The sequence below is a fragment of the Carcharodon carcharias genome, chromosome 2, assembly GCF_017639515.1.
Source record: "Carcharodon carcharias isolate sCarCar2 chromosome 2, sCarCar2.pri, whole genome shotgun sequence".
NCBI lineage: Eukaryota > Metazoa > Chordata > Chondrichthyes > Lamniformes > Lamnidae > Carcharodon > Carcharodon carcharias.
In genome coordinates, this window is record NC_054468.1 from 8,842,890 (window position 1) to 8,869,806 (window position 26,917).

Sequence of the window (26,917 nt, forward strand, 5' to 3'; positions counted from 1 at the left end):
GGGTGCATTAAGGGAAGATGATATAAGGGCCTGAATGGTCAAGGACAGAGGAATACCTGCAAAGCCTCAAGAAGCACTTGGCTGATGGATAACATTAAAGGTGGGCTTTACCTCATGGTTTAGACAAAGAACTAAACATTTTATCAGGTATTTCACAATAAAGTAAATCATTATAGGAAAATAAGGCTGTGTGAATAATCCTTCCAGGTGTCCACTCCTGAAAAAGGGTTTAACAATAAGAAACTTCGGGAGGTTGTAGTGCATTGGTAGTGGAGAGAAACTCCCATGGATAAATCCAGGGTAATTCTGTTTGGTTGGAGACATTTTGAAGATGTGAGGCATTGTGAAGAAGGGAGAGAGAAGAAAGAAAGAGTTGTGTAGGCCAGTCATCATGCCCGATCCAAGTGGGTACTCACCACTTGTCGCACTTGTATGTTTGTTGCTATTGTAACTATTGTGTTATATTCTGTCTTAAACTCTGATTAAACTCAACTTCCCACCACGGTGGTTGCAGTTAATCCTGATTGGCTAGATAATTGATAACATCAACAAATTGGAAAAATTACAATGGTTACACCAGACAGGTGAATGGGACTTGGTGTGAATTAGGATGTGGGCTGCGGATTTTTGGATAAGACCATGATGCCCGGAGGGTGGAAGGTGAGAGGCTGATCTGGAGGATATTGAAATAGTCAATACATGAGTCTGGAACTGTGAAGGGGCACCTGGATTGTCTGTTGGAGATGCAGTGTTTTGGCGATTCCTGTAATCTCAATCTATGCACACAACAAGAAAACAAGTAGCACGATCTCCAGCAATCATTGCTCCAAATCTTCACCTACCTTTCTCACCCCTCTTCTTCTTGGTCCGATCAATGTGGTCCTTGAGTTGGATTCGGACTTGCCTCTCGTTGAGTTGGTCTCTGATGAAAGGGTGCTTCAGCAGCTGATCTGTAGCTGGCCTCTGCCCATGATTCTTCACCAAGCAGCCCTCGATGAAAGACACAAATTTCTTTGACCTGGGGAAGAGTTAGGGAGAATGTCAAGCAGGCAAAATCCTGGTGGGGGGGGGGGGGCAAAGAGGTTCTCACCAGATGACCAGTGTCAACACAGCCCCGGTATCACCCAGCGCATTCCTGTGAACCAACTCACGGTGTTCCCTTCAAATGTCTACCTCATGGGCAGAATTTTACATCCGGTGTGCAGACGTGTTCCCAACAGGTCGGAACATAAAATGAGGCGCGATGACATCGGGCGTGCTTCCCGGCGTCATCTCGAAGTCGCGTGATATTTCATTTGGCAGGCACACGCAGGAGTAGGCTGCGCGCCCGCCGATAATTGAAAGGCCTATTAAGGCCATTAGCCAGGTAATTAACCTGAACCTTACACTGTCCGTCCAACCTTATGGTCGGCAGGTGGGCAAAAAGGCCAAGCAGCCTTTATTTCTCATCCACAAACGGGATCAGGTTTCCTGAAGCTATTACAAATTAAATAAAAAAGTTTAATTTGCAATTTAAAAACCTGTCCCATCTCATGCGATGGAGGGAGGGGACGTTTCATTGAATTTTCCTGCTCTTCGTTAATTTTTTTCACAAAGCACTTTAATCCCCGAGGCAGCTCCGTGTCTCAGGGAGATTGAATTGCTCTTTCTCACCCATGCTCACTAGGCCTGGCTCTCCCTCCTCCTCCCCCAGCCACTGCAACCCACCCCCCCCCCGCCCCCCACCCCCACCCCCTCGCCCACACAGGTAACACTCAGCGCTGCTGCTCGTGATCCACACAGGACAGGCCTTAATTGGCCCACCCGCGTGAAATCGCGGTGCGGAGCTGATTGCGGGCGGTGGTCAGCTCCACAGCCCCCTCCTGCCGAGCTCGTCCGGTGATTGGAAAATCCTGGCCCGTGTGTCCTGTGGTTTCAGTCAATAAATCGTCTGCATTGTTTTGGTCAATTTCACTCATAATGTTGAAATCTTCAATGACAAATTCTTTTTCCAGAGGAAATGGACCCAACTGACATCAGATCTACAGCACAGAAACATGCCAGCTGATCCATGCTGGTGTTAGCGCTCCGCACACAACTTCTCCAACCCCTCATCACCTCACCTCACCGACATAATCTTCAATTCCTTTCTTGGGTTTATTTGCTTTCCTTTAAATGTCTCTGTTCTAGTCTCGTTAACTACTCCCTGTGGTAGCGAATTCCACATTCTCACCACCCCCTGGGTAAAGCAATTTCTCCTGAACTGCTTATTGGATTTATGAGTGACTATCGTAGATTTATGGTCGCTAGTTTTGAACTCCTCCACAAATGAAACACCGTTTCTATAGCGACTCTATCAATCCCTTGAGAATTTTAAAATCTTCTATCATTTCACCTCCTCGGCTTTCCCTTTTCCAGAGAAAGAACTCTAGTCCATTCACTCTGTTTGGATAGTTATAATCTCTCAGTTCATGTATCATCTTTCATACATCCTTTTTGCACCTTCTCCAGTGCCTCCATATCTTTCTTATAACATGGAGATGGAACTATTCACTTCAAGTGTCATCACAAGTTTAACATAACTTGTCTACTTTTCAATTCTATCCCTAAAGAAAGAACCCCAGTTTTGTATTTGCTTTTTAATCTGCGTTGCTACTGTTAGTGATTTCTGTATCTGTACCCGCAGATCCTTCTGCTCTGCTGCCTCATTAACAATTCATTAGGCAGTGTACAGTTTCTTCATTGTTCTGACCAAAATGCACCACCTCACATTTATATTCAAGTTCATTTGCTAATCACACACTCATTCTGCAAGTATATTAATATGTTCCTGTGTTTTGTCACAGTCCTTCCTCTGTATTAACTACAAACTTCCTTCATTTTTCTTTTTCTTATTTTCTCTTTCTTATGGTCCCTCACAACTTTGGCATCAGCCAAAAATTTTCAAACTGTACTTTGAGTCCAAAATCTTTATGTACATTGTGAATAACAGTGTTCCCAGCACCAATCCCAGTGGAATATCACTTCCCACCTATTTGCCAGCCTGAGTAACTACCTTTAACCCTTACTCTCCATTTTCTGTTTTATAGATTCCTTCCCTAACCTTTCCCTCATAACTGATGTTTCTTGGGTTAATCTTGGGAATGGTGGAGACAGGTTCAATTGAGGCACTCAAAAGAGAATTAGATTGTTATCTGAAGATGAAGAATGTTTAGGGTTACTGGGAGAAGGCGGAGAGTAGCACTAAGCACCAGTGAAATTATGATGGGCCGAATGGCTTCATTCTGCATTGTAACAGCTCTGTGGCTCTGTGATTTCTCTCAGCATCTGGAATTAACTGAGCACAGATGTGGCAAAAGCAAGTGCTGCTCGACAAGTGCGAGGGATTTTGTTTATTGAAGTGGCGATTATATACACTGAAAGGGAATGCTAAAGCATTAGACAAGGTAACTCACATTGAAGTTGGTTACAAAGCTTTGGGCAGGTGGTTTAAGAGGGAATGTAGCACCATCGAGTTTGAAAGGTTGAGGGGAAATTTGATTGAGGTCTTTAAAATTATTAAAAGATTCAAAAGAGTAGATAGGGAGAAGCTAATTCCTCTGGTGGGGAAACCCAGAACAAGGGAGTATAACCTTAAAATTAGCACCAGGCTGTTCAGGGATGAGATGAGGAAGCACTCCTTCACACAAAAGGTAGTGGAAATCTGGAATTCTCTCTCCTACAAAGGCTGTGGGTTAAACTGTTGGTAAGGGTACGAGGGATATAGAGAAGAGTGGCGGTAAATAGAGCTACAGTGTGAATGGCAAAATATTCAACACCCTCTGATCTTCACCATCACCATTTCACAGACAGATCCCATCATCACCTCATAGGGTTACAGAGCACACAAACAGCACACATTCTGGCATTTAATGTTCCACTTAAGCCTCCTCCCATCTTTTTTCTTCTGAATCTACCATGGCAGCCCTCTCCTCCCTCATATGCTTGTCTAGTTTCCCCTTAAATGCATCTATTCTATTCACTTTAGCCGCTCCCTGTGGTACCGAGTTCCACATTCTCACCATTCTCCGGGTGAAGAGGTTTCTTCTGAATTCCCTATTGGATTTCTCAGTGACTATCTTATATTGATGGCCTCTAGTTCTGCTCTTTCCCACAAGAGGAAACATTCTCTCTGTATCCACTCTATCAAAACCTTTCACACAGTTTTAAAGGCCTCTATTAGGTCACTTCTGAGCCTTTTTTTCTCAAGACAGAAGAGACCCAGCCTGTTAATCCATTCCTGCTGTATATACCCACCCATTTCTGGTATTATCCTTGTAAATCTTCCCTACACCTTCTCCAGTGCCTCTAGATCCTTTTTATAACACGACGATTAGAAACTCACACAGTACCTCACACTCACTGGACACCCGGCTGTGCAATACTCACCATTTCTTGGACTTTAGTCGAGGTGGTGGGTTCCGCGGGATAAGAAACAGTGCCCTCATAGGGTGCATGTCACACAGGGCTACAGGAGAAAGATAGAGAGAGCGTGACTGAGGGAGGACAAGAGGAATCGAGACAATCGAGGGGGAAATGGGAAAGGGAAAAAGAAATAAGAAAGAAAATAATTGAAGAATTCCTAGAGAGGGAAAGGATCAAAGCTGAGACTTACGTGGAGCTCCTTCTGCCATTTCCATTGCCGTGATCCCCAAAGACCACAAATCACTCTGTTAACACAAACAGAAAGACTGAAGAAAACAGAGGTTTATACAAATTAAATCTCTGGCAAAATATTTGGCTGTTTTCCCTCTGACAGATGGGGGAGGATGAAGAGAGAGCCTGTTCATCCAATAAATGGGGGACGTAGTGGCACAGTGGTATTGTTGCTGGACTAGTAATCCAGAGACCAAGGGTAATGCTCTGGGGACCGGGGTTCGAATCCCACTACAGCAGATGGTGAAATTCAAATCCAATAAAAATTTGGAATTGGAAGTCTAATGATGAAACCATTGTCAATTGTCATTAAAAACCCACCTGGTTGAGGAAGGAAATCTACTGTCCTTACTGACATGGCCTACATATGACTCCAGCAATGTGCTTGCCTAGCAACACCCACATCCCATCATCAAGTAAAAAAGTAAAAGGATTATTTCCACTGGTTGATGCTGAGTGTGTGAGTTTCTATGTTACCGGAGACAAGATGAGGAATTTGAATTCATTTAATTCACTTGTCTCAGTAATAGTGAGCATGTAAAAACCCACCTAGTTCACTAAAATGTCTTTCAGGGATGTTCTGTTACCTGTTCTGGTCTATATAGGGGACTCTGGACCCCCAGCAATGTGACTGATTCTTGAACTCCCTCTGAAATGCCATTCAGTTGTCAAGAATGAGTGCTTTCTCAAGGGCAATTAGGGATGGGTAATAGATGCTGGCCTTGCCAGTGAGGTCCACAATGAATAAAAAAAATTAAGCATAGATGTTGTTAAGGGGAAGTGAGAAAAACATATGAGGGATAAAGGAAGAGAGGATATTCTGATAGGAATTGGATGAAGAGGAATGGAAGAGGTTCATGTGGAGCATAAACACTGACACAGAGCAGTTAGGCCCAATGGCCTGTTTCTGAACTGTAAATTCTATTATATTGTATATTGCACAAGGTCAGAATTATATCTATATGTGCATTCACATAACTAATGCCAAATTGGCTTGAGGCTTCCCTAGTGGCTGCCTTCAGCCAAAATAAAACTGTGACACATTAATGTTGCTAGGTGACAGCGAACACAGAGGTCAGGGAAAGTACTGAAACTGAATTTCAATAATCTGCTAGTGTGTTAATACTAGGAAAATTAACCATGAACATTTTGAAAAGTTTATCAGGGAAGGAAGGGAATCCACTGGCCTTACCCAGTCTGCTCCTGAAACAAATTTCAGTCTCACCTACTCTAAGTGGTTGATTCTTGGCTCTCAACCTCAGTTTTGTTACTGATGGAAGCCTCATGTAACATTTAACAATGGGCAGCCTGGCCATTGATACCCACACACCCAGGATGAACTTTAAAAATAAAGGTGGAGGAGACACATTGCACCCAATCACATTGAGGAGGGAGGGAAGGCTTTTGAGCTCAGGTGCATTTTTAAAATAAAGGATTCAACACTCACCTTGAAATCATACGTGGCATCTGGATTCTCATCACAAGCTATCACTTCAGGTGCCATCCAGTATGGCGTGCCAATGAATGTGTTCCTCCTCCCTACTGTACGATCAAGCTGAGCGCTCACTCCAAAGTCAACTAGAGTAAATCAAAATGTACAGAGCGTTAACGAATGCCCTTGACAAACCGAGACATGCCAGTCACCATGAGGGAATGGCCAGGGGAAAGGATACAGCTCTTCGTTTCCTCCCTTCTCTGCTGTCATCAAAGGTTTTCACCTTGGACTGAGCAGGGCACTTCACAAGAATACCAGCATAATGGGAAAACAACAATTTATACTGTAAGAGAAGAGAGTGCTGATTGATTGACAAGTGGCATTTGCATGTACTGGAAGCTACATATATAAATACACAGGGCCCTGTTCTTCACAGGCAGAAAGAACATGTACACACATTGCATCCGCTTCAGCTAAACAAAATAAGTGACAGCCATTCGCTGACTCATTCCTCAGGGCAATGTCTTGACCAATCAAGGTCAAGCTGCCTGGTTTAAATTTCAAACAATGCTTGGCAGTTAACTGTCAGTCATCATTAATTGGTGCATTGTCCATGGCAATGCCTCTATCAATCAGAGTCCACTTGCCAACCAGTCAGCTTTCTCTTATACAGTATAAGTTGTTTTCCTCTTATATTAGTATTCTCGTGTAGTGTCCTGATGAATACAAGACGGAAAGCTTTGACATGTCTCTTTTTTCAGCAATACTCAATTCAGTACAAGGATTAGCATGAGGATTTAAATAGAACTATCCCTCAGCGTACTCTGTTGTCATGTGGCCTTACATCACTGATGATGTAGACTACCTATTTACATATTTAACATTAACCCTTTGCGCTACATCTCCTTGGGTTGACAACTCTCCAGCTTTGCTCTGCAGACTCCAAGGGTTAACGATTAATCTTCAGCTCCAACCCTTGGGAAAAAAACGTGAGCAACATTAAAATTATTTTCTTTCAACTATCAGTTATAAAAGTATCAGAGTTGAGAAAGAAAAGGATGTCAGATTGACAGACAGGAGTCATCCGATTGGATAAGAGAGAGCCTGTTTGCTTTCTGATTGGCTTTGGCAAGGTGGGATGCATAACGAGAAACGTGTCAAGTGACCAATGGAGGGGATGAAGGGGCAGGGTGGCGTGGTTAGGGGCCAGACATCATGTGAAGAAACCTCCAGCTTACAACCAGCTAGAGTTGGAAACTTTATGCGCCTACTCCTCAAAAACAAGGGATATAACAGTCGTATGATACAGAGATGTTAAAGGAAAAAATAACTTAAGTCAATGTCATCTAGAGCAACAGTACACATAGACCCAGTGGGAGCTGCCTCCTCATCAACCCGGCTGATCAATCCATTGCCGTGCGTGGTATTGGGGTGTACAACCTGGTCTGTCCAGATATTACAATATGTTTTGGGATTTTGGGGCTAAGACGAGGACTAAAAGAGGTCAATTGAAATTTTGAAGTCTTGAGCATAACAGAATTTTGCTCGGTAATGATCATGGGATATGGAATCCAGGTGAATGAATGGGGCTGAGGTACAGATTAGCCATGATCTGACTGAATGGGCGTTTCGGAGGGGGAGGGGTCGTAAAATGCGGCAAGCCATTCAAAAATCCATTAAATTCAGCGGGACTGTAAAATCCAACCGGCTTAAAATTCCATCCAATGGCAGAACAGGGTCGACCAGCAGGAAGTTGGAATAATCAAACTTGACCAAACTCATTAATCAAACTCACCCAGCTTGACTTCAGCGTTCTCTGTCAACAGGACATTCTGGCCCTTGATATCACGGTGAATGACCTTGTGCTGATGAAGGTGAGTTAGGCCCTAGAATCATACGATATAGCCAGTCATTAGCTATTCAGCAGTAAATTCAAACCGAGAGTAGACCTAACAGGTGAGGGGTCAGCAGAAGCAACAAATCTGGGGTTACGAAGCTACTATCAGTTAAGGTGACCATGTAACTACCAGATTATTGGAGAAAACACACCTGGTTTACCAATGCTCATTAGGGAAGGAAAACTGCTGTCCTTTCACTATGACAAAGTGGATTCAAGAAAGCAGTTCACTACTGCCTTCTCGTGGGCACATCTGGATGGGCAATAAATGCTGGCCTTTCCAGCAATGCCCACATCCTTTGAACGAATAACTTTTTTTTAAAAAACCCAACCGATGAGGGAGTGACAACACCAGCTTCCATTTCTATTTGATTTTGAGATTCGATAGAGGCGTTCAAAATCATGAGGGGTCTGGACTGAATAGATAGGGACAAACTGTTCCCATTGGGGGAAGGATCAAGAACCAGAGGACACAGCTTTAAGTTAATTGGCAAAAGAAGCAATGGAGACATGAGGAAACTCTTCTTTCCCCACCACCCCCCCCACCCCACCCCGACACAGCGGGTGATTAGGATCTGGAAATCGTGGCCTGAGAGTGTGGTGGAGGCAGATTCAAACATGGATTTCAAAAGGATATTGGATAAATATTTGAAGAGAAAAAAATTTGTAGGGCTAGGAAAAAGGTGCCACTAGATGAGCTGCTCTTGCAGAGATCTGGCACAGACAGGAAGGGCTGAATGGCCTTCTTCTGTACCTTAACCATTCTATGATTCCATATAGTATCTTTAACTTGGCAAAATGGTCAGAATTTGAAACTGAGCCAAAAAAGGAACTATGGGGTAAGTGACCAAAAGCTTGGTCAAAGAGGTGGAGTTAAGGAGCACCTTGTGGGAGGAGAGAAGTAGAGACATGGGCCAGAATTTAGTTGTCGGCATCCGGGGGTGGGTCCAACATGCCGACAGGTAAAATGATGCGTGATGACATCAAGTGTGCGTCCCGACATCACCACGCCGGAGGTGGCTGGGCACCCGCCAAACTGCCAAAAGCTTGTTAAGGCCTTTAGGGAAGTCATTAAGATAATTAACAGAGCTGCCCGTTCAACCTTAAGGTGGGCAGGCAAAGAGCCCAAGAGGCCTTCGCGTTTTTCCAGGAAACCTCATCCACGGGTGGGATGAGGCTTCCTGAAGGTTTAATAAAATCAATAAATAAATTCTGATAAGTTGCCAAAACACATCCCAGCTCACGTGACACTGTCACACGAGGGGGCGTGGAAATAATTTTTATCTTCCTTGATTAAAAAATGTCAATATGTACTTAATCTCCCTGAGGTAGCTCTGTGCCTCAGGGAGGTTGCTGTGCTCTTTGCGCAGGCCCTAACCCACCCTCCTCCCCCCCTACTGTCCGCACAGGTAGTGCTGAGTGCTACTGGCCGCGCGTCACGCTGGAGTTAATTGGCCCGCCCAAGTAAAATGGCGGCACGGAGCCGAACGCCGCTGCGCCCGCCCGCGCTCGCTCCTGACCAGCCCACCCGACACGCAGGAATTTCTCCCCATGGAAAAGTTTAGGGGGGGAAGTCCGGAGTTTAAGGCCTCGGCAGCTGAAGGAATGACTGTCACTTCCCAGGAGGTCATAATTAGCAGAGCGCTGAGATCCCAGCAGGTTATGGGGCTGAAGGAGATTACAGAGATAGGGAGGGCTGAAGGATTGGAAAAGAAGGATAAGAATTTTAAAAACAGCATTGTTGGCCCTAATCTCAGCGCTCTTGTCCTCTTGTAGAGTCAGAAATAATACAGGAGGCTGCAGAAAACAACTCAATTAGTCCCACTCCCCTGCTCTTACCTCACACCCATGCAGTTTCTTTCCCCTTCAAGTATTCACCCAAATCTCTTTTGAAAGCTCTTACTGAATCTATATCCAGTACCTCATCAAGCAGTACACTCCAAACCCTAACCATTTATTGCTTAGAAAGATTTTTTCCTGATGTCCCCTCTGGTGTTTACTGCCAATCACCTTAAATCTGTGCCCTCTGGTTCCTGGTTATTGTAGAAAGATTAGACAGTCAGCCTTCTCCACGGATATAATAGGCGCAGTGTTAAATTGTTCCAAAAACAAATATTCCTAATAGCTAGCAATTGTCATAAACACTTTAATCACAGAAAATGCTTCATCTTCAAGGACTAAGAACATTCTGGAAGAATTTGAATTTTTTTTAAAAGACACTGTCTCTCCAAGGGTTAATGCCGGTTCTCTGGTTGCTGCTGTTCCTGGAAAAGACAGCATTTTACAAGAATTAAGCCGTCATAAAGAAGCTGGAAACCTCTTGACCCCATGAGCCGTTTACAAAAGGGTCACATGGTGGTTCACAGCTTTGGGGGAAAGCCCCCCTCCCCCGGAGAACCGTTTTAAAAAGCTGGTTGGCTGTTTTTGTTTTGGGGAGGGAACAATGAGCTTGGGTTAAAAGAAAAAAAGACAACAGCTCCAGACCCAGTCGAAAGGAAAAGGTGAACGGGACTCACTCCGAAGTCACTCCACGTTCTGAAATCGGGCTGACTGCAAACTTTCCACAAAGCCTTGAAGAGTCATCCATTGTTCCACAGACCAGCGCTGAGAGACCAACTGTGTAACCCAGACACCATTTCAAGGACCCCATCATGTAGCGTTTTCCCTTTAACCATTGACTTTTAACTTTATCAGAATTCCTCTATTTTTTTTTGTGTTTGTGTGTACGTGTAATTGAGTGAGTGAGTGAGTGTTAGGGTATTTAGAAAGAGTAGTTATTATACTTTCATATTTCACACTGTATGTTAATAAGCTTTGCCTTTCTGCTTTGATAAGTCTGGTTTTATAATAAACTCATAATTTTGCCTATTGAAGAAACCTGGGCATCGAGAGGTCATTCTGAGATTCACAGATAAAGCACATATTTGGCCATATAGCTAACCGGAAAAATCATTTAAATATATGTTGTGACCCACTGCATAGTGGAACCAGAGACGCACCAGTGCATTCTTCCCATCTTGGTCATAACACAATCTATCCAATCAGCAGTATCAAAGTGGGATTGAATTAAGTTTCTGCTACTTTTTCATACAACTCCGACAAATGGGTGACATTTCCTGAACTTAAAAATAATTAGTTGCTAAATATTGCAAGACCATCGCAGTAGCCATGAAATGGCTTGGAGCTTATTGTTTCTCACTTTCCTATTCACAGCCATGCCCATTTCTCATCTGATTTCTCACTGAATGAATCACCCCTCCACCCCTGCCCCCACCACCCCCCTCCCTCACCCCCACCCCCCCCAACCCCCAACCCCCTCCCCCCGAGCTCCCTCCCTATTTCACTTAACATGAATGTTGTGCTCATCAGGGTGAGTAAGTGCTGGGCCATGACAGACTTTCCTATTTCTGGCAATTAAGAAATTATAGAAGCAAGTAAAGGCCATTCAGCCCCTCTAACCTACTCCGGCACTTAATAAGCTCATGGCCTTGTTCCACATCAGCTGTTCTGGGGTAAGCTACAGTACGGTTAAGATACAGAGCAAAACTCCCCACTGCCGCACCTCAAACCTAATCTGACAAACGTTCATCACGGCCTGAAAGGCATTTACAAATGAGGGCTGATTTAAGACAGCTTTATCTGTTGGGCCCTTACCCTCGGAATCTGTACTTACTCCACATTTTGCCCTTACACCCATCACACGCCCGGGGTCTCGGTGTATTAAACCGTGGCCAGCGGACATTCAACATGGGGAAAGTGTGTGGCTATCCACTTTGGATCAAAGAGAAATTGGAATATTTTATTAATGGTGAGAAACTAGGAGCTGTAGAGGAGCAAAGGGATTTGGAAGCCCAGGTTCATCAAAAAGGCTAATGGAAGATTGACCTTTATCTCAAAGGGTTGGAATACGAAAGGGAGAAGGTCACACTTCAGCCACACAAAGCACTGGTCACACCCCACCCGGAGTAACTGTGCTTAGTTCTGGGCACTGCACCTCAGGAAACATAATGAACCCTGGGGGGAGGCAGTGTTGATTTACCAGAATGTTACCAGGGGTAAAAGCAAAACACGGTGCTGGAAACCGGAAATCAAAACAGAAAATACTGGAAAATCGCAACAGATCTGGCAGCATCTGTGGAGAGAGAAACAGAGTTAACGTTTAGAGTTCTGAAGAAGAGTCACACGGACTCGAAACGTTAACTCTGTTTCTCTCTCCACAGATGCTGGCACCTGGGGTATTAGGTTTAAATGGTGAGGGCAGGTTACACAGGCTTGGTTTGTTCTCCCTCGAGTTTAGAAGGTTGAGGAGTCGTCTAATCAAAAAGTGTTTCAAATGATTAGGTAGGTAGGTCAGGTGTTTCTCATGTGTCGGTGCAGACTTGATGGGCTGAAGGGCATCTTCTGCACTGTGTGATTCTGTGATCACAGGATGGATTATAGGGTATTATAATTATAGGGTAGATAGAGAAAAGCTGTTTCCTCTGATAGGGGGAAAGAGCGCAGAACAAAGTGGCATAACCTCATAATTAGAACCAGACTGTTCAGGGACACACACACAGAATAGTGGAAATCTGGAACTCTCACGGGCAGAGTGGTGGAGTGGGGGATGGGGTGGGGTGGGTGGGGTGTGTGTGTGCAAAAGAAAAAAAGCTGTTGAGGCTGGGGGTCAACTGAAATTTTTGACACACGGATGAATAGGTTTTTGTTGGGTAAGGGGAGTAGGGAATATGAAGCAAAGGCTGGAGGATAGAGTGAAACTGCAGATCAGTCTTAACGGAATGACAGGACAGGCTCCTCCTATTTCTGAAGCTCCAGAGTGCACGATACTGATCATCAGATCGAGGGGAAACACACCACACAAGGTTTCCATCCCATTGATCAGGACTGGATTGGACCACAGATTCTGAAAGTTTAAGGCAGTCTTGTATACCCGCAATATCTCCCTGCAGATGTAGGCGATCCATTCCTCCTTCAACGTGTTCCCTTTAGTGTTCTTGATCAAATCTGTGACAGAGCCAGCGCCGCAGAATTCCATGACCAACTGCAAAAAAACCAGAGCAACATGGCAGTGAACACAACAGGGAAAGGTACAGTGCTTCCATTTTACAGAAAACTGCACTCTTCACACAAACACTTTGCTCCAAAATGCACTAACGTCACTCATCATCATACAGTTAGCATCATAGAAACATGCAGCACAGAAGAAAGCCATTCGGCCAGTTGTGCTGATGCTGACTCTTTGGAAGAGCTGTCCAATCAGTCAAACTCCCCCATTCTTCCCCTAGCCTTGTCAAGTATTTAACCAATTCCCCTGCGAAAGATAATATTGAATCTGCTTCCATCGCCCTTTCAAGCTGTGAATTCCAGATCATAACAATCACAGTGTAAAATAAAAGGTCTCCATCTCTTTCCCCCCTAGTTCATTTAATCTGTGCCCTTGGGTTACCAATCTTCTAGCCACTGGAAATAGTTTCTCGCTCTCTCCACTCTATTAAAAGCCTCTTGGAATTGCAAAACTTCTTTCTCAAGTTTCAACCTCAACATTCTTCAACCTGAAGAGATTCTTTCCGGCTATAATACACAAAGGCTTTCACAGTTGGCACAGGTGCTGTCAGAGATGGTGCCATTTACATGTGGCATTACCCAGTTGGCAACCATCCCGAGCTTCCTGTGTCGACCATCTGGAAACTTACAGCCGATTTATTTCACTGCAGCAACAGCTAACAAAGTACAAGGTTAGCATATCCATACTGGGGGACATCAGCTGAAGGAGTGACAAGGGAAAGAGAGGGGAGGGGGAAGGAGAAAGAGCGCAAGTGAGCGGGGAGGGCATGAGCAAGTCGAGAGGGCCAGAGAGAGGAGGTGGGCATAGAGTGAAAGGGGAGGAAGCAGAATGAAAGAGAGAGAGAGAGAGAAAGAAAGAGAGAGAGAGAGAGAGAGAGAGAAAGAAAGAGAGAGAGAGAGAAAGAAAGAGAGAGAGAGAGAAAGAAAGAGAGAGAGAGAGAGAGAGAAAGAAAGAGAGAGAGAGAGAAAGAAAGAGAAAGAGAGAGACAGAGAGAGAAAGAAAGGGAGAGAGAGAGAGAAAGAAAGGGAGAGAGAGAGAGAAAGGGAGAGAGAGAGTGAGAAAGAAAGAGAGAGAGAAAGAAAGGGAGAGAGAGAGAAAGAGAGAGAAATAAAGAGAGAGCGAGAGAGAGAAAGAAAGAGAGATAGAGAGAGAGAGAGAAAGAAAGAGAGAGAGAGAAAGAAAGAAAGAGAGAAAGAAAGAGAGCGAGCGAGTGGGAGAAAGAAAGAGAGAGAGAGAGAAAGAAAGAGGGAGAGAGAAAGAGAGAGAGAGAGAAAGAAAGAGGGAGAGAGAAAGAGAGAGAGAGAGAGAAAGAAAGAGAGAGAGAGAGAGAGAGAGAGAAAGAGAAAGCTCGGGCGAGCACAGGGGGCAGAGAGAGACAGATCCATAAAAATCCAACGGCATCACTGAATACACATATATAGGAAACCCTTTCAAATATTTCGAGTTGAATTTATTTCAGTTCACTCCTCCCAATACCCTTTACCAGCTCCCCACCACCCCTTATTGTACTGAAACATGAAACATATTCACTCAAAGCTATCCGGAGTTGGATGCTAAAATCTCCACTCCTTGCAGAACATATCAACTGGCCCCCCGATTCTTCTCTCATTCCCAAAGCTGGAGTCTAACAACCCTCACAGCAGGACTGGATCTCTCACTTCCAGCCGACTCTTAAAAGGGAAATGAAAATGTGATTTCGGCAAAACCTTTGCTGTAGGGGGTTGAACTTCAATTCCTGGAGATTGCAGGCCAAACCTGGAAGGTTGACAACCCTACCCACCACCCCTCTGCTGGTCGACCTATATTAAAGGGGAAATGATGTGTTTTCAACAAAACCTTTGTTTCCAGAGCAGACTGGACCACATTGAAGGGCATCGCTTCGAGATGGCATGGTGATTAACATTAACATACTGCCCGCTCTCACTACCCAAATGTCAGCTTACATGACAACCATGGAACCACAGAACACTACAGCACAGAAAACAGGCCATTCGGCCCTTCTAGTCTGTGCCAAAATATTATTCCGCTAGTCCCATTGACCTGCACCTAGTCCATAAACCTCCAGACCTCTCCCATCCATGTATCTATCCAATTTATTCTTAAAACTTAAGAGTGAGCCCAGAATTACCATGTCAGATGGTAGCTCATTCCACACTCGCACCACTCTCTGAGTGAAGAAGTTCCCCCTAATGTTCCCCCTAAACTTTTCCCCTTTCACCCTAAAGCCATGTCCTCTCGTGTTTATCTCTCCTAATCTAAGTGGAAAGAGCCTACTCACATTTATTCTGTCTATACCCCTCATAATTTTGTAAACTTCTATCAAATCACCCCTCATTCTTCTACGCTCCAAGGAATAAAGTCCTAACCTGTTTAATCTTTCCCTGTAACTCAAACGGTGTCCCTTTAATGCTGAGAATCACATTTCTGGATTTCTGTTCTCTCTTATTGTTGCAACCCTGCCTGTCTGTCATGCCCTATTCAGCCTTCCAAAGTCTAGATGTCTCCTACTCGTGCAGTTTCATTCACTCCCACACATGCGTTTCTAGCCCCATCCGCACCGCCCCCCCCCACTCTTTCACCTGACCTCCTCCCCCACAAGGCCTAGTACAGTCATCAAATCTTCAGCTTAATTAATCTGCTTGGGTAGTTCTGGATCCCAAACTGTGACACACAGTTTGATTGCTCCTCAACCCTCTTTTTGCTTCTTCTTCCCAGTGACAGGAATGAAAAGCTCAACATTTCACAGCAGGTAAGACATCAAAGTCAACAATATTTCATTGTTACCTCTCTCCCCTCCTTTAAGACGCTTCTTAAAACCTACCTCTTTAAACAAAGCCTTTGGTCATCTGCCCTATTATCTCCTTATATAGTTCAAGGGTTAAATTGTGTCTGATTTACACTTGTAAACACTTCCAGGCTTGACTATATCACTGCTGTCCTGGATGGTCTCCCATCTTCCACTCTCCAAAACTCTGCTGCTCTCATCTCAACTCACACCAAGTCCCATTCACCCATCACTAGGTTACCAACTACAGGTAAACGTATTCCTGTAGGTTTCATCAGATGACTCGTCCCCACGCTCCAGCCACTAATCAGCCAACACATCCATCCTTGTGATGTGTTACCTTCCTACACCAATTGGAAAGCAAAGAGACTCAATACCCAACTGGATGATGCTTGACTGTCAGCCAAACAGCCTTTTCCCCCATTTTCAACATTTTTATATCTGGTAAAGAGAAATGCTCAAAGAAAATGACAAAAAAAAACCCCAATCTTTTTTAATATCCCAATGAGTTTTCTCCTGGGTTGCACATAACAGTGCCCTGGAGATTGATCTTCAATTCCTGAAGAGTCCACCAATCCTGAAGGGTTGGCAACCCTACCCATCGCCTCCGTGCTGTCGATCTGTCGACTTATATCAACTCCCCGCCTGGCAAAGCATCAATTCCTTCCTCCTCCTCCTTCAGGACATTCCTTAAAACCTCTCTTTGACAAAGCTTATTCTCACCAGTCCTAATGCCGCTTTGATAATCGCGCCTGCCAAGTGCCTTGGGATATTTTACTACATTAAGGGCGCTACATAAATGCAAGTTGTTGTTACAAAGCCGAAGCAAAATGCGTTTTTGAAGAGTTGGCTTTTACTCATCAAGTTCTTCTAAAACTGAAGCAACTATTGGAGTCAGGGACATGCAAACGATGCTAATATGCAACCGTCACAATAACATCTTAAAAATAAAAAGAGGAGAGACAATCTCAGGGGAATGCGAGTTTTAGAAAGAGAAATTCAGTGACTACCTCTCAAAACACCGAAACACAGGCCCGAATTTTACGCTCATCAGGCAAGCACGCGATTGGCCGGCCAGGAAGCCAATGGGAAACAGTCCCCGGCTGCGATTGACCCCCCGACTGCGATTTCTTGCTGGCCGGCCAAATAATACTGTTGGCGGGGAGGGGTGGGGGGGGGGGGTGCGGGGGGAAGAGGGCGAGTGCTAGCGTCACCGTGGGCGCTGGTGAGCGCTTCCACTGAGCTCCCTGAGGGCAGGCAGATGCCTCAGGGAGTTGCCGACCTCCACCTCCAAATAAGAAAAGAAAGCTCAAAAATGCTGCAAAAAATATTGAGCATACTGCAAAAATGCTGTCCCCAGGTATTTCTTTTTTATTTCACACCCTAACGGAGGTTTCATCCTGCCCTTGGATGAGGTTTCATCAGAAATGCAAAGCCCGCCCGGCTGTAAAAGTTGGACAGGCCTCGAAAAATCATTTTCAATTGTGCCGTTAATGAGCTTAATTGTCGGCGGGAGCTCCTCTGACTCTTGCATGTTCCTACTGAGTGAAATATCACACAAGTGCGTGATGATGTCAGGACGCTCACCAGACATCATCTCACGTAATTTTACGCCCGTTCCAGTTTGGCGTAAAATTCTGGCCATAAAAACATAAAAAATAGGAGGAGTAGGTCATTCAGACTTAGCGCCTGCTCCACCATTCAATATGATCATGGCTGACCCTCTATCTCAACGTCATACCCCTACACTCTCCCCATACCCCTTGACACCCTTTAGAGACCAGAAATCTATCTATTTCCTTCTCAAATATATTCAGTGACTTGGCCTCCACAGCCTCTGGGGTAGAGTTCCACAGGTTCACCACCCTCTGAGTGAAGAAGTTTCTCCTCATCTCAGTCCTAAATGGCCTACCCCGTATCCTGACACTGTGACCCTTGTTCTATACCCCCCAGCCAGAGGAAACATCATCCCTGCATCCAGTCTGTCCAGCCCTGTCAGCATTTTATATGTTTCAATGAGATCCCCTCTCATTCTTCTAAACTCCAGTGAATACAGGCCTAGTCGGCCCAATCTCTCCTCATACGACAATCCTGCCATTCCAGGAATCAGTCTGGTGAACCTTCACTGCACTCCCTCTATGGCAAGTATATCCTTTCTTAGGTAAGGAGACCAAACTACACACTATACTCCGGGTGTGGTCTCACCAAGGCCCTGTAAAATTGCAGTAAGACATCCTTGCTCCTGTACTCCAGTCCTCTCACAATGAAGGCCAACATACCATTTGCCTTCTTCACTGCTTGCTGCACCTGCATGCTTGCTTTCAGTGACTGGTGTATAAGGACACCCAGGTCCCTTTATACACCAACATTTCCCAATCTATCACCATTTAAATAATACTCTGCCATTCTGTTTTTCCTACCAAATTGGACAACTTCACACTTATCCACGTTAAACTGCATCTGCCATGTATTTGCCCACTCAATCAACATGTCTAAATCACCTTGAAGACTCTTAACACACTCCTCATCACTCACATTCCCACCTAGTTTTGTGTCATCAGCAAACTTGGAAATATTACATTTGGTTCCCTCATCCAAATCATTGATATATATTGTGAATAGCTGGGGCCCAAGCACTGACCCCTGCGGTACCCCACTAGTCACCGCTTGGCACTCTAAATAAGACCCATTTATTCCTACTCTCTGTTTCCTGTCTGCTGGCCAATTCTCAATCCCTGCCAACATATTACCCCCAATTCCATGTGCTTTAATTTTGCACACTAACCTCTTATGTGGGACTTTATTAAAAGCTTTCTGAAAATCTAAATACACCACATCCACTGGTTCTCCCTTATCTGTTCTGCTGGTTACGTCCTCAAAAAACTCCAGTAGGTTTGTCAAACATGATTTCCCTTTCATAAATCCATGTTGACTTTGTCTAATCCCTTGATATTTTCTAAGTGTCCTGTTATCACATCCTTTATAATAGACTCCAGCATTTTCCCTACCACTGATGTTAGAAATCTGTGATTCTGTTAGGCTAAATGGTCAATAACTCACTGTTTTCTCTTTCCCTCTTTTTTTAAATAGTAGGGTAATATTTGCCACCCTCCAGTCTGCAGAATTTTGGAAGATGACAACCAACACATCCACTATTTCCATGGCCACCTCTTTTAGTACCCTGGGATGCAGATTATCAGGCCCTGGGGATTTATCGGCTTTCAGTCCCATTAATTTCTCCAGTACTATTGTTTTAGTAATACTAATTTCCTTCAATTTCTCCGTCTCATTATACCCTTGGTTCCCTAGTATTTCTGGGAAGCTATTTGTGCCTTACTCCATGAAGACAGAACTAAAGTAGTTTGTGTGCAGTTCTGGTCGCCACACTATAGGAAGGATGTGACTGCACTGGAGAGGGTGCAGAGGAGATTCGCCAGGATGTTGCCTGGGCTGGAGCGTTTCAGCTATGAAGAGAGACTGGATAGACTGGGGTTGTTTTCTTTAGAGCAGAGAAGGCTGAGGGGGGACCTGATAGAGGTATACAAAATTATGGGGGGTATAGATGGGGTAGAAGGGAAGAAACTTTTCTCTTTAGCAGAAGCATCAATAACCAGGGGGCATAGATTTAAAGTAAGGGACAAAAGGTTTAGAGGGGATTTGAGGAAATTTTTTTCGCTCACACAGTGGTTGGAATCTGGAACTCACTACCTGAGGGGGCGGTAGCGGCAGGTACCCTTACACATTTAAGAAGTATTTAGATGAGCACTTGAAATGCCATAGCGTACAGGACTAAGGGCCAAGTGCTGGAAAATGGGATTAGAATAGGTAGGTGCTTGATGGCCAGCACAGACATGATGGGACGAAGGGCCTGTTTCTGTGCTTTATAACTCTATGACTAGTTATTTAGTTGCTCTGTCATTTCTTTTTTCTCCATTATAAACTCTCCTGTTTCAGACTGTAAGGGACATACATTTGTCTTCACTAATCTTTTTTTAACATACTTATAGAAGCCTTTACAATCCACTTTTATGTCCCTTGCAAGTTTACCCTCATACTCCACTTTTCCCCTCATAATCAATCTACTTGTCCTCCTTTGTTGAATTTTAAATTGCTCCCAATCCTCAGGCTTTGCTACTTTTTCTAGCAAATACTATTCTTAATTTCTTTTGTTAGCTCTGGTAGGGCCGCTTTTCCTGGTGTGTTTTTGTGCCAGAAAGAAATGTATAACTGTTACAATGCATACATTTGTTCCTTAAATAGTAGCCACTGTCTATCCAGCATCATGCCTTTTAATGAAGTTCCCCAATCTAATTTAGCCAACTCACACCTCATACCTTCGTAGCTTCCTTTAGGATTTAGGACCCAAGTTTCAGATCGGACCGACTTCACTTTCTATCCTAATGAAGAATTCTATCATGTAATGGTCACTGTTCCCTAAAAGATGCTGCACAAGATTATTAATTAAACTCTTCTCATTGCCCAGTGGCAAATCTAGGACAGCCTGTTCCCTAGTTGGTTCCTTGGTGTACTGGTCTAAAAAAACCATCTCATACACACTCCAGAAATTCATTCACCACAGTATTATTGCTAATTTGGTTTTCCCAGTGTATTGGTAAACTAAAGTCATCCATGATTACTGTAGCACCCTTGTTACATACAGCTCTAATTTCCTGTTTAATACCTTCCCCTACCTTATCACTACTGTTTGGAGGCTTGTAGGCAACTCCCACTAATGTATTTCACCTCTTGTTGCTTCTTAGCTCCACCCAGACTGATTCTCATCTGGATTTTCTGAGCCAATATCCTCTCTCACTAACGCACTGATTTCATCCTTAACTAACAATGTCACACCACCTCCTTTTCTTTTTTGCCTGTCTGTCCTAAATATTGAGTACCCTTGGAAATTCAGTTCCCAGCCTTGGTCACCCTGCAGCCATGTCTCCATAATCACAATCATATTATACCCGTTTACATCTATTTGCGCTGTTAATTTGTCTCCCTTGTTGCAAATGCTCCATACATTCAGATATGGTGCCTTTGGCATTTTTAAAAAGAAACATTTTTACACATGGTTTTTGTACTTTGGCCCGATTTGCTGCTAGCCGTTGTTTCCTCTGCCTTCCACTTTCGCTTTCTGCTTTTCTGTCTTTCATTCCAATCTGTTTCCTTCTCTTCTGTCTTCCTGCTCAGGTTCCCATCCCCCTGCCAATCTAGTTTAAACCCTCCCCCACAGTACAAGCGAATTCCCCTGCGAGGATATTGGTCCTGGTCCTGCTGGGGTGCAACCTGAACACCTTGTACAGGTCCCATCTTCCCCAGAGTCGGTCCCAATGCCTCAGGAATCTAAATCCCTCCCTCCTACACCATCTCTCCAACCGACCATTCATCTGGTCCATCCTTCCATTCCTGATCTCGCTAGCATGTGGCACTGGGAGTAGTCCTGAGATTGTTAGTGAGAGAGGATATTGGCTCAGAAAATCCAGATGAGAATCAGTCTGGGTGGAGCTAAGAAGCAACAAGAGGTGAAATACATTAGTGGGAGTTGCCTACAAGCCTCCAAACAGTAGTGATAAGGTAGGGGAAGAGATTGAGGTTCTGCTTTTAAATTTATTTCCTAACTCCCTATATTCTGCTTTCAGGACCTCATCCCTCTTTTTACCTATGTCATTGGTACTGATAGAGACCACAACCTCTGGCTGTTCACCCTCCCTCTTCAGTGTTCTGCAGCCGCTCAGGGACATTCTTGACCCTGGCACTAAGGGGGCACCGCGCCATCCTGGTGTCATGTCTGTGGACGCAGAAATGTCTATCTGTTCCTCTTACGATAGATTTCCTTATCACTATTGCTCTCCCACTCATTTCTCCTCCCCACCACCACCCCCCCCGCCCTCCCCCCCACCCCACCCCACCCCTCACCCCGGCCATCCCACCATCATCTCTGTGCAGCTGAGCCACTCACAGGGCCATAGACTTGGCTCTTGCCGCATTTCCCTGAGAAGCCATATGCCCCAGCAATATCCAAAGCGGAAAATCTGTTTGAGAGGGAGATAGACCCAGGGGACTCCTGCGCTACCCGTCTAGTGCTTTTACTCCGTCTGGCGGTCACCTATTCCCTTTCTGCCTGTTGTCCCTTTACCTGTGGTGTGACACCTCACTGTACATGCTAACCACAAAGATCTCATCCTTGTGGATGCTCCACAGTGGCTCCAGGCACCGCTCCAGCTCTAAAATGCGGATTTCGAGCAGCTCCTGCTGGAGACACTTCCTGCACACATGGTCGCCTTGGACACTGGAAGTGCCCCTGACTTCCCACATCGCACAGGAGGAGCATTCCGCTTGGCCGAGCTGCCCTGCCACGACTTACCCTTAAATTATTCCCTTTTTACTTCTTCTAATTTAAAGAATATTAAGGACAGAAGAAATACTTACCAGGGCCCACTAACCAAGGTCACTGCTCTTCTTACTGAGGAAAGGTAGAAAATGAAAGGATCACCTCCATCCATCTTCACCACTTTCCCTCTCTCACCAAGCTCCGACTGAAGCACTCTAATGTAGCCCAATGCAGCATTCCAGTGCAGACAAAAGCAGCACCGTTGATGGCTTGCTTTTATGCTCTCTGAATCTAGCTTCTGAAAACCTGTTTAAGCCAGTTATCTAATTAACTAGCTGCAGCTGTAAGCAGATCCTGTATAACCCCTGTTTCAAAAGCTGGACTAAAACTCTCCTTCTCCCAACCCAAAGAGCAACTTTTAGTTAGTTGCTACATTAAAGAGACATTAGACTTTAGATATAAATTAACCTTTAAAAGTCCCTCTCCCATCAAACTCCAACTGAAGCACTCTAATGCAGCCCAAATCAGTACTTTATCGGCTGTAAAGTCCTTCGGAATGTCCTGCGGTGATGAAAGGTGCTATAGAAATGCAAGCTTTCTTTCACAACCTTCTGTGTAAATTCTTGTTCACTGTCAGAAATTGTCTGTATTTAATCTCATATTAGAAAGTATTACAAAGTACTTACACCTGAGATATAGGCCACTCAGCCCAAGTGTTCCATACCACTATTTGTATTCCATCCAAACCTTCTTCCTCTCACCCCATCAACATATCCTTCTATCCCTTTCTCCCTGCTGTATTTATCTAGTTTCTCCTTAAATGCGTCAATATTATTCACTTCAAAAACTCCATGTGGTGGCGAGTTCCGCATTCTCACCACTCTCTGGGTAAATAAGTTTTTCTCGAGATCCCTGCTGGATTTATTAATGAGTATGTTATATTAATGGTCCCTAGCTCTGATCTCCCCAGCAAATGGAAACTTCATTTCTACATCAACCCTATTAAATAATTTCACAATTTCAAGGATCTTTAGCAGGTCAGACCCCAGCCTGCACTTTTCTAGAGAAAAGCACCCCAGCCTGTTCAGTCTTTTCCAATAGTTAGAACTCCACAGTTCTGGTATTATTCTAGTAACTCTTTTTAAAATATTCTCCAGTGCTTCTTGGTCCTTTCTATAATATGGTGAGCAGAACTGTACACAGTATCCCAAGGATCAACACAAGTTCAGCATAATTTCTCTGTTTCTCTACTCACTGCAGACCCTTCAATCACTAGAGACATTTGTCAGCTCTGAAGAGTCGTCATTCAGACTCGAAACGTTAACTCTGTTTCTCTCTTCACAGATGCTGTCAGACCTGCTGAGTTTTTCTAGCAGTTTCTGTTTTTGTGCTGGAAACATTTACCTGGTCCCAAATTGAATCACTTGTAATCTTCTCTGACAGGACAAAATTAGTGACAATCTCGGGCAAGACACTTCCTTCACATATATCACTGCCACCAACAGCTGTAGCATTGGGGCAGTGGGGAACCAACAACCAAAGAACAACATTCCAGCAGGAGGTCACACCTTCAGAGGAGGGAGGTTGAAAATGGCTGTAATGAGCTGCCATCATTGGATGCAACCTCTCCATAAATAGCCCCATTGTGTTCCCTACAACATTGTGGATGCACCTACACCACATGGACCACAGTGGTTCAAGATGTCGGCTCACCGCCACACTCTCTAGGACAACTAGGGATAGGCAATAAATGCTGGCTTAACCAGTTACACCCATATCCTGTGAGAAAATGAAGGAAAAGAGAATTTATGTTGGTGCGTCAAGACCAAGCCTCATCTTGTAATAAAATTGGCATCAGCTTACCCAAAGCTGATCATCAACTCCAGGGGGATTCTTTTTTATGAAGGCTCCATAATAGGTGGCGATGTTTCGATGGTGTGAATACTTCTTGAGCATATTAATTTCCTGTTTGATCTCTTCCTCTTCATCCTGTGAAAAGAAACAAACATTTTTGAAAAGAGGTGAATATTCGAAGAACCAGGTGAAGTTTGGCACTCTCAGTTCAGGATAAGTGGAGGCCTCAATAACTCAACTGGATAACTATGTAAACATTTGCACAAATCTATGAAGGTGGTAGGGTAGGTGAGTAAAGCAGTTAATAAATCAACTGAGATCCTGGGCTTTATAAATGAAGGCACAGAGTAGAAAAATCATGAAAATAATGCTAAACATATAAAAAAAAGATTAGTGTGACCCCGGTGATGCATTGTATCTAATTCTGGGCACCAATTCTTAGCAAGGACAGATTTTTGATTGACAAGGGAGTCAAGGGTTACGGGGGGGGGCAGGTAGGAAGGTGCCATGAAGACCATAACCAGATCTGCCAAGAATGAATGGTAGAGCAGGCTCAAATGGGCTGAATGGCCTACTCCTGCTCCAATTTTTATAATCTTCCACGAAGGCTTTGGACAGGGTGCAGAAGAGTATAGTGGCAGGTTGGCGATGTTATTGAACTAGTAATTCATTTCCAATGAAAGGTCATTGACCTGAAATATTAACTCTGTTTCTCTCTCCGTAGATGCTGCCAGACCTGCTAAGGGTGGAAAAGGCTCAGGTTTGCACTAAGTGCAGAAGCAGCTGGGAAAAAGGATGTTTTACCAGCCGGTCACAATGGCAGCTTCTCATGCTGCATTGTCCCAAACCCACCGCATTAATTATGCATTCCTGGGAAACACGCCGTTTCCCATGGTGGGCAGGCTCTCATTCGCCCACCACGCCATCACCTCGCCGCTTCATCATGCTGGACACCATATTTATAGTACACCCCTCAGCCCAGGACTGCCGCATGGAAGATTGGATGCCCCCGAAGGGCAAAAAGGCTGCAGCCCCCCCGCTTCAGTGACGCGTCCCTCAAGTGCCTTTTGGATGCTGTGGAGACCCACAATGATGTCCTTTACTCCCACCCTGGACATAGGATGGGCAGCTGCATCACCAATCTAGCATGGGAGGCAGTGGCGATGGTGGTCAGCGTAAATGCCCTGCAAAAGAGGACAGACACCCTAGTGCCACAAGGGGATGAATGATCTCCGTTCCGCCAGGGTAAGTCACTCTTCTCATCACTCTCAACCTCCTCACTCACAAACCCCTCGCACATCTACAAGAATCTCTCACCTCGAGGGACAACACCACTAACTCACACACACCCTTAACATCTCCATCAGCTCGATACCCTCTGGAGCTCACATCCTCATCCTGTCCATGGCTCCGCTCACCACACAAACATTCCACCCAGTGCCATGTGTCCAGCTCACACTCACTCCATCTGTTTCTATGCAGGAGAAGCCTGCTCACAACAGCAGGGAGAGGTCCCAGACCGGGGGGTGGAGTAGCCAACATTAGACCCCTCACTCACTTTGAGGAGTGTGCCATCATGCTGATTGGTGAGGACGTGGACCCTGCCTGTGGTGATGGTGAGGTCGATGGCAAACACCCTTGTGACGATCCTACACTCTATCATCCATCTCTCAACACAACTGTAAGTGCTCCTTCTCCTGCTTTTGACTGTGCTGCCATGCACTAACTATCTCTACTCTGGTTCACAGGGCGCTCCACAAAGCAACCAACACCCTCAGCCAGCCAGTCCCTCAACGCCATCCACATCCTCATCTCCAGCCACGAACATAAAGAATTGGAACAGGAGTAGACCATTCAGCCCCTTGAGCCTGCTCTACCATTCAAGAAGATCATGACGGATCTTCCTGTGTTTTGATTTCCACTTCCCATCTAACCCCGGTAACCTTTGATTCCCTAACAAGAATCTACCTACCTCTGCCTTAAAAATATTCAATGACCCCGCCTCCATCACCTTCTGAGGCAGAGAATTCAAAAGTCACACAACCCTCAGAGAAAATTTCTCCTCATCTCTGTCCTTAAAGGGCGACCCCTAATTTTAAAACAGCATCCCCTAGTTCTAGACTCAAACAAGAGGAAACATCCTTTCGACTCCACCTTGTCAATACCATTCAGGATCTTGTACACTTCAATCAAGTCACCCCTCACTCTTCTAAACTCCAGTGGAAACAAGCCCAGTCTGTTCACTCTTTCCTCATAAGACAACCCACTCATTCCAGGTATCAATCTAGTAAACCTCCTTTGAACCACCTACAATGTATTTAAATCCTTAAATAAGGAAACCAAAACTGCACACAGTATTCGAGGTGTGGCCTCACCGATGCCCTGTATAACTGAAGTAACATCCTTACTTTTATAAAAACAAAAAACTGCGGATGCTGGAAATCCAAATTAAAAACAGAATTAGCTGGAAAAACTCAGCAGGTCTGGCAGCATCGGCGGAGAAGAAAAGAGTTGACGTTTTGAGTCCTCATGACCCTTCAACAGAACTGACTGAATGTTAGAAGAGGGGCGAAATATATGCTGGTTTAAGGTGGGGTGGGGGGAAGAGAAGTGGGGTGGGGGTGGTTTGGTTGTAGGGACAAGCAAGCAGTGATAGGAGCAGATAATCAAAAGATGTCACAGACAATGGAACAAAGAAGTGTTGAAGGTGGTGATATTATCTAAACGAATGTGCTAATTAATAATGGATGGCAGGGCACTCAAGGTACAGCTCTAGTGGGGTGGGGTGGAAAGACTAGCAGGGCATACAAGATTTAAAAATAATGGAAATAGGTGGGAAAAGAAAAATCAATATAAATTATTGGAAAAAACAAAAG

The 26,917-nt window shown here is 44.6% G+C and overlaps 1 protein-coding gene across 6 annotated transcripts in view; it reads right to left on the reverse strand.

The window, feature by feature from the left end:
* The window catches only part of LOC121289917 (TRAF2 and NCK-interacting protein kinase-like), a 348,329-nt gene that overhangs the window by 105,886 nt on the left and 215,526 nt on the right, over positions 1-26,917 (reverse strand). For all 6 annotated transcript variants that reach the window (XM_041209918.1, XM_041209938.1, XM_041209930.1 and 3 more), the window contains 7 exons: positions 24,051-24,176; positions 12,937-13,047; positions 7,905-7,995; positions 6,122-6,252; positions 4,634-4,688; positions 4,408-4,486; positions 843-1,018 (listed from right to left, as the gene is read on the reverse strand). In XM_041209918.1, coding sequence (XP_041065852.1) covers positions 843-1,018; positions 4,408-4,486; positions 4,634-4,688; positions 6,122-6,252; positions 7,905-7,995; positions 12,937-13,047; positions 24,051-24,176 — 769 coding nt within the window. The remainder of the gene's footprint in view (positions 1-842; positions 1,019-4,407; positions 4,487-4,633; positions 4,689-6,121; positions 6,253-7,904; positions 7,996-12,936; positions 13,048-24,050; positions 24,177-26,917) is intronic.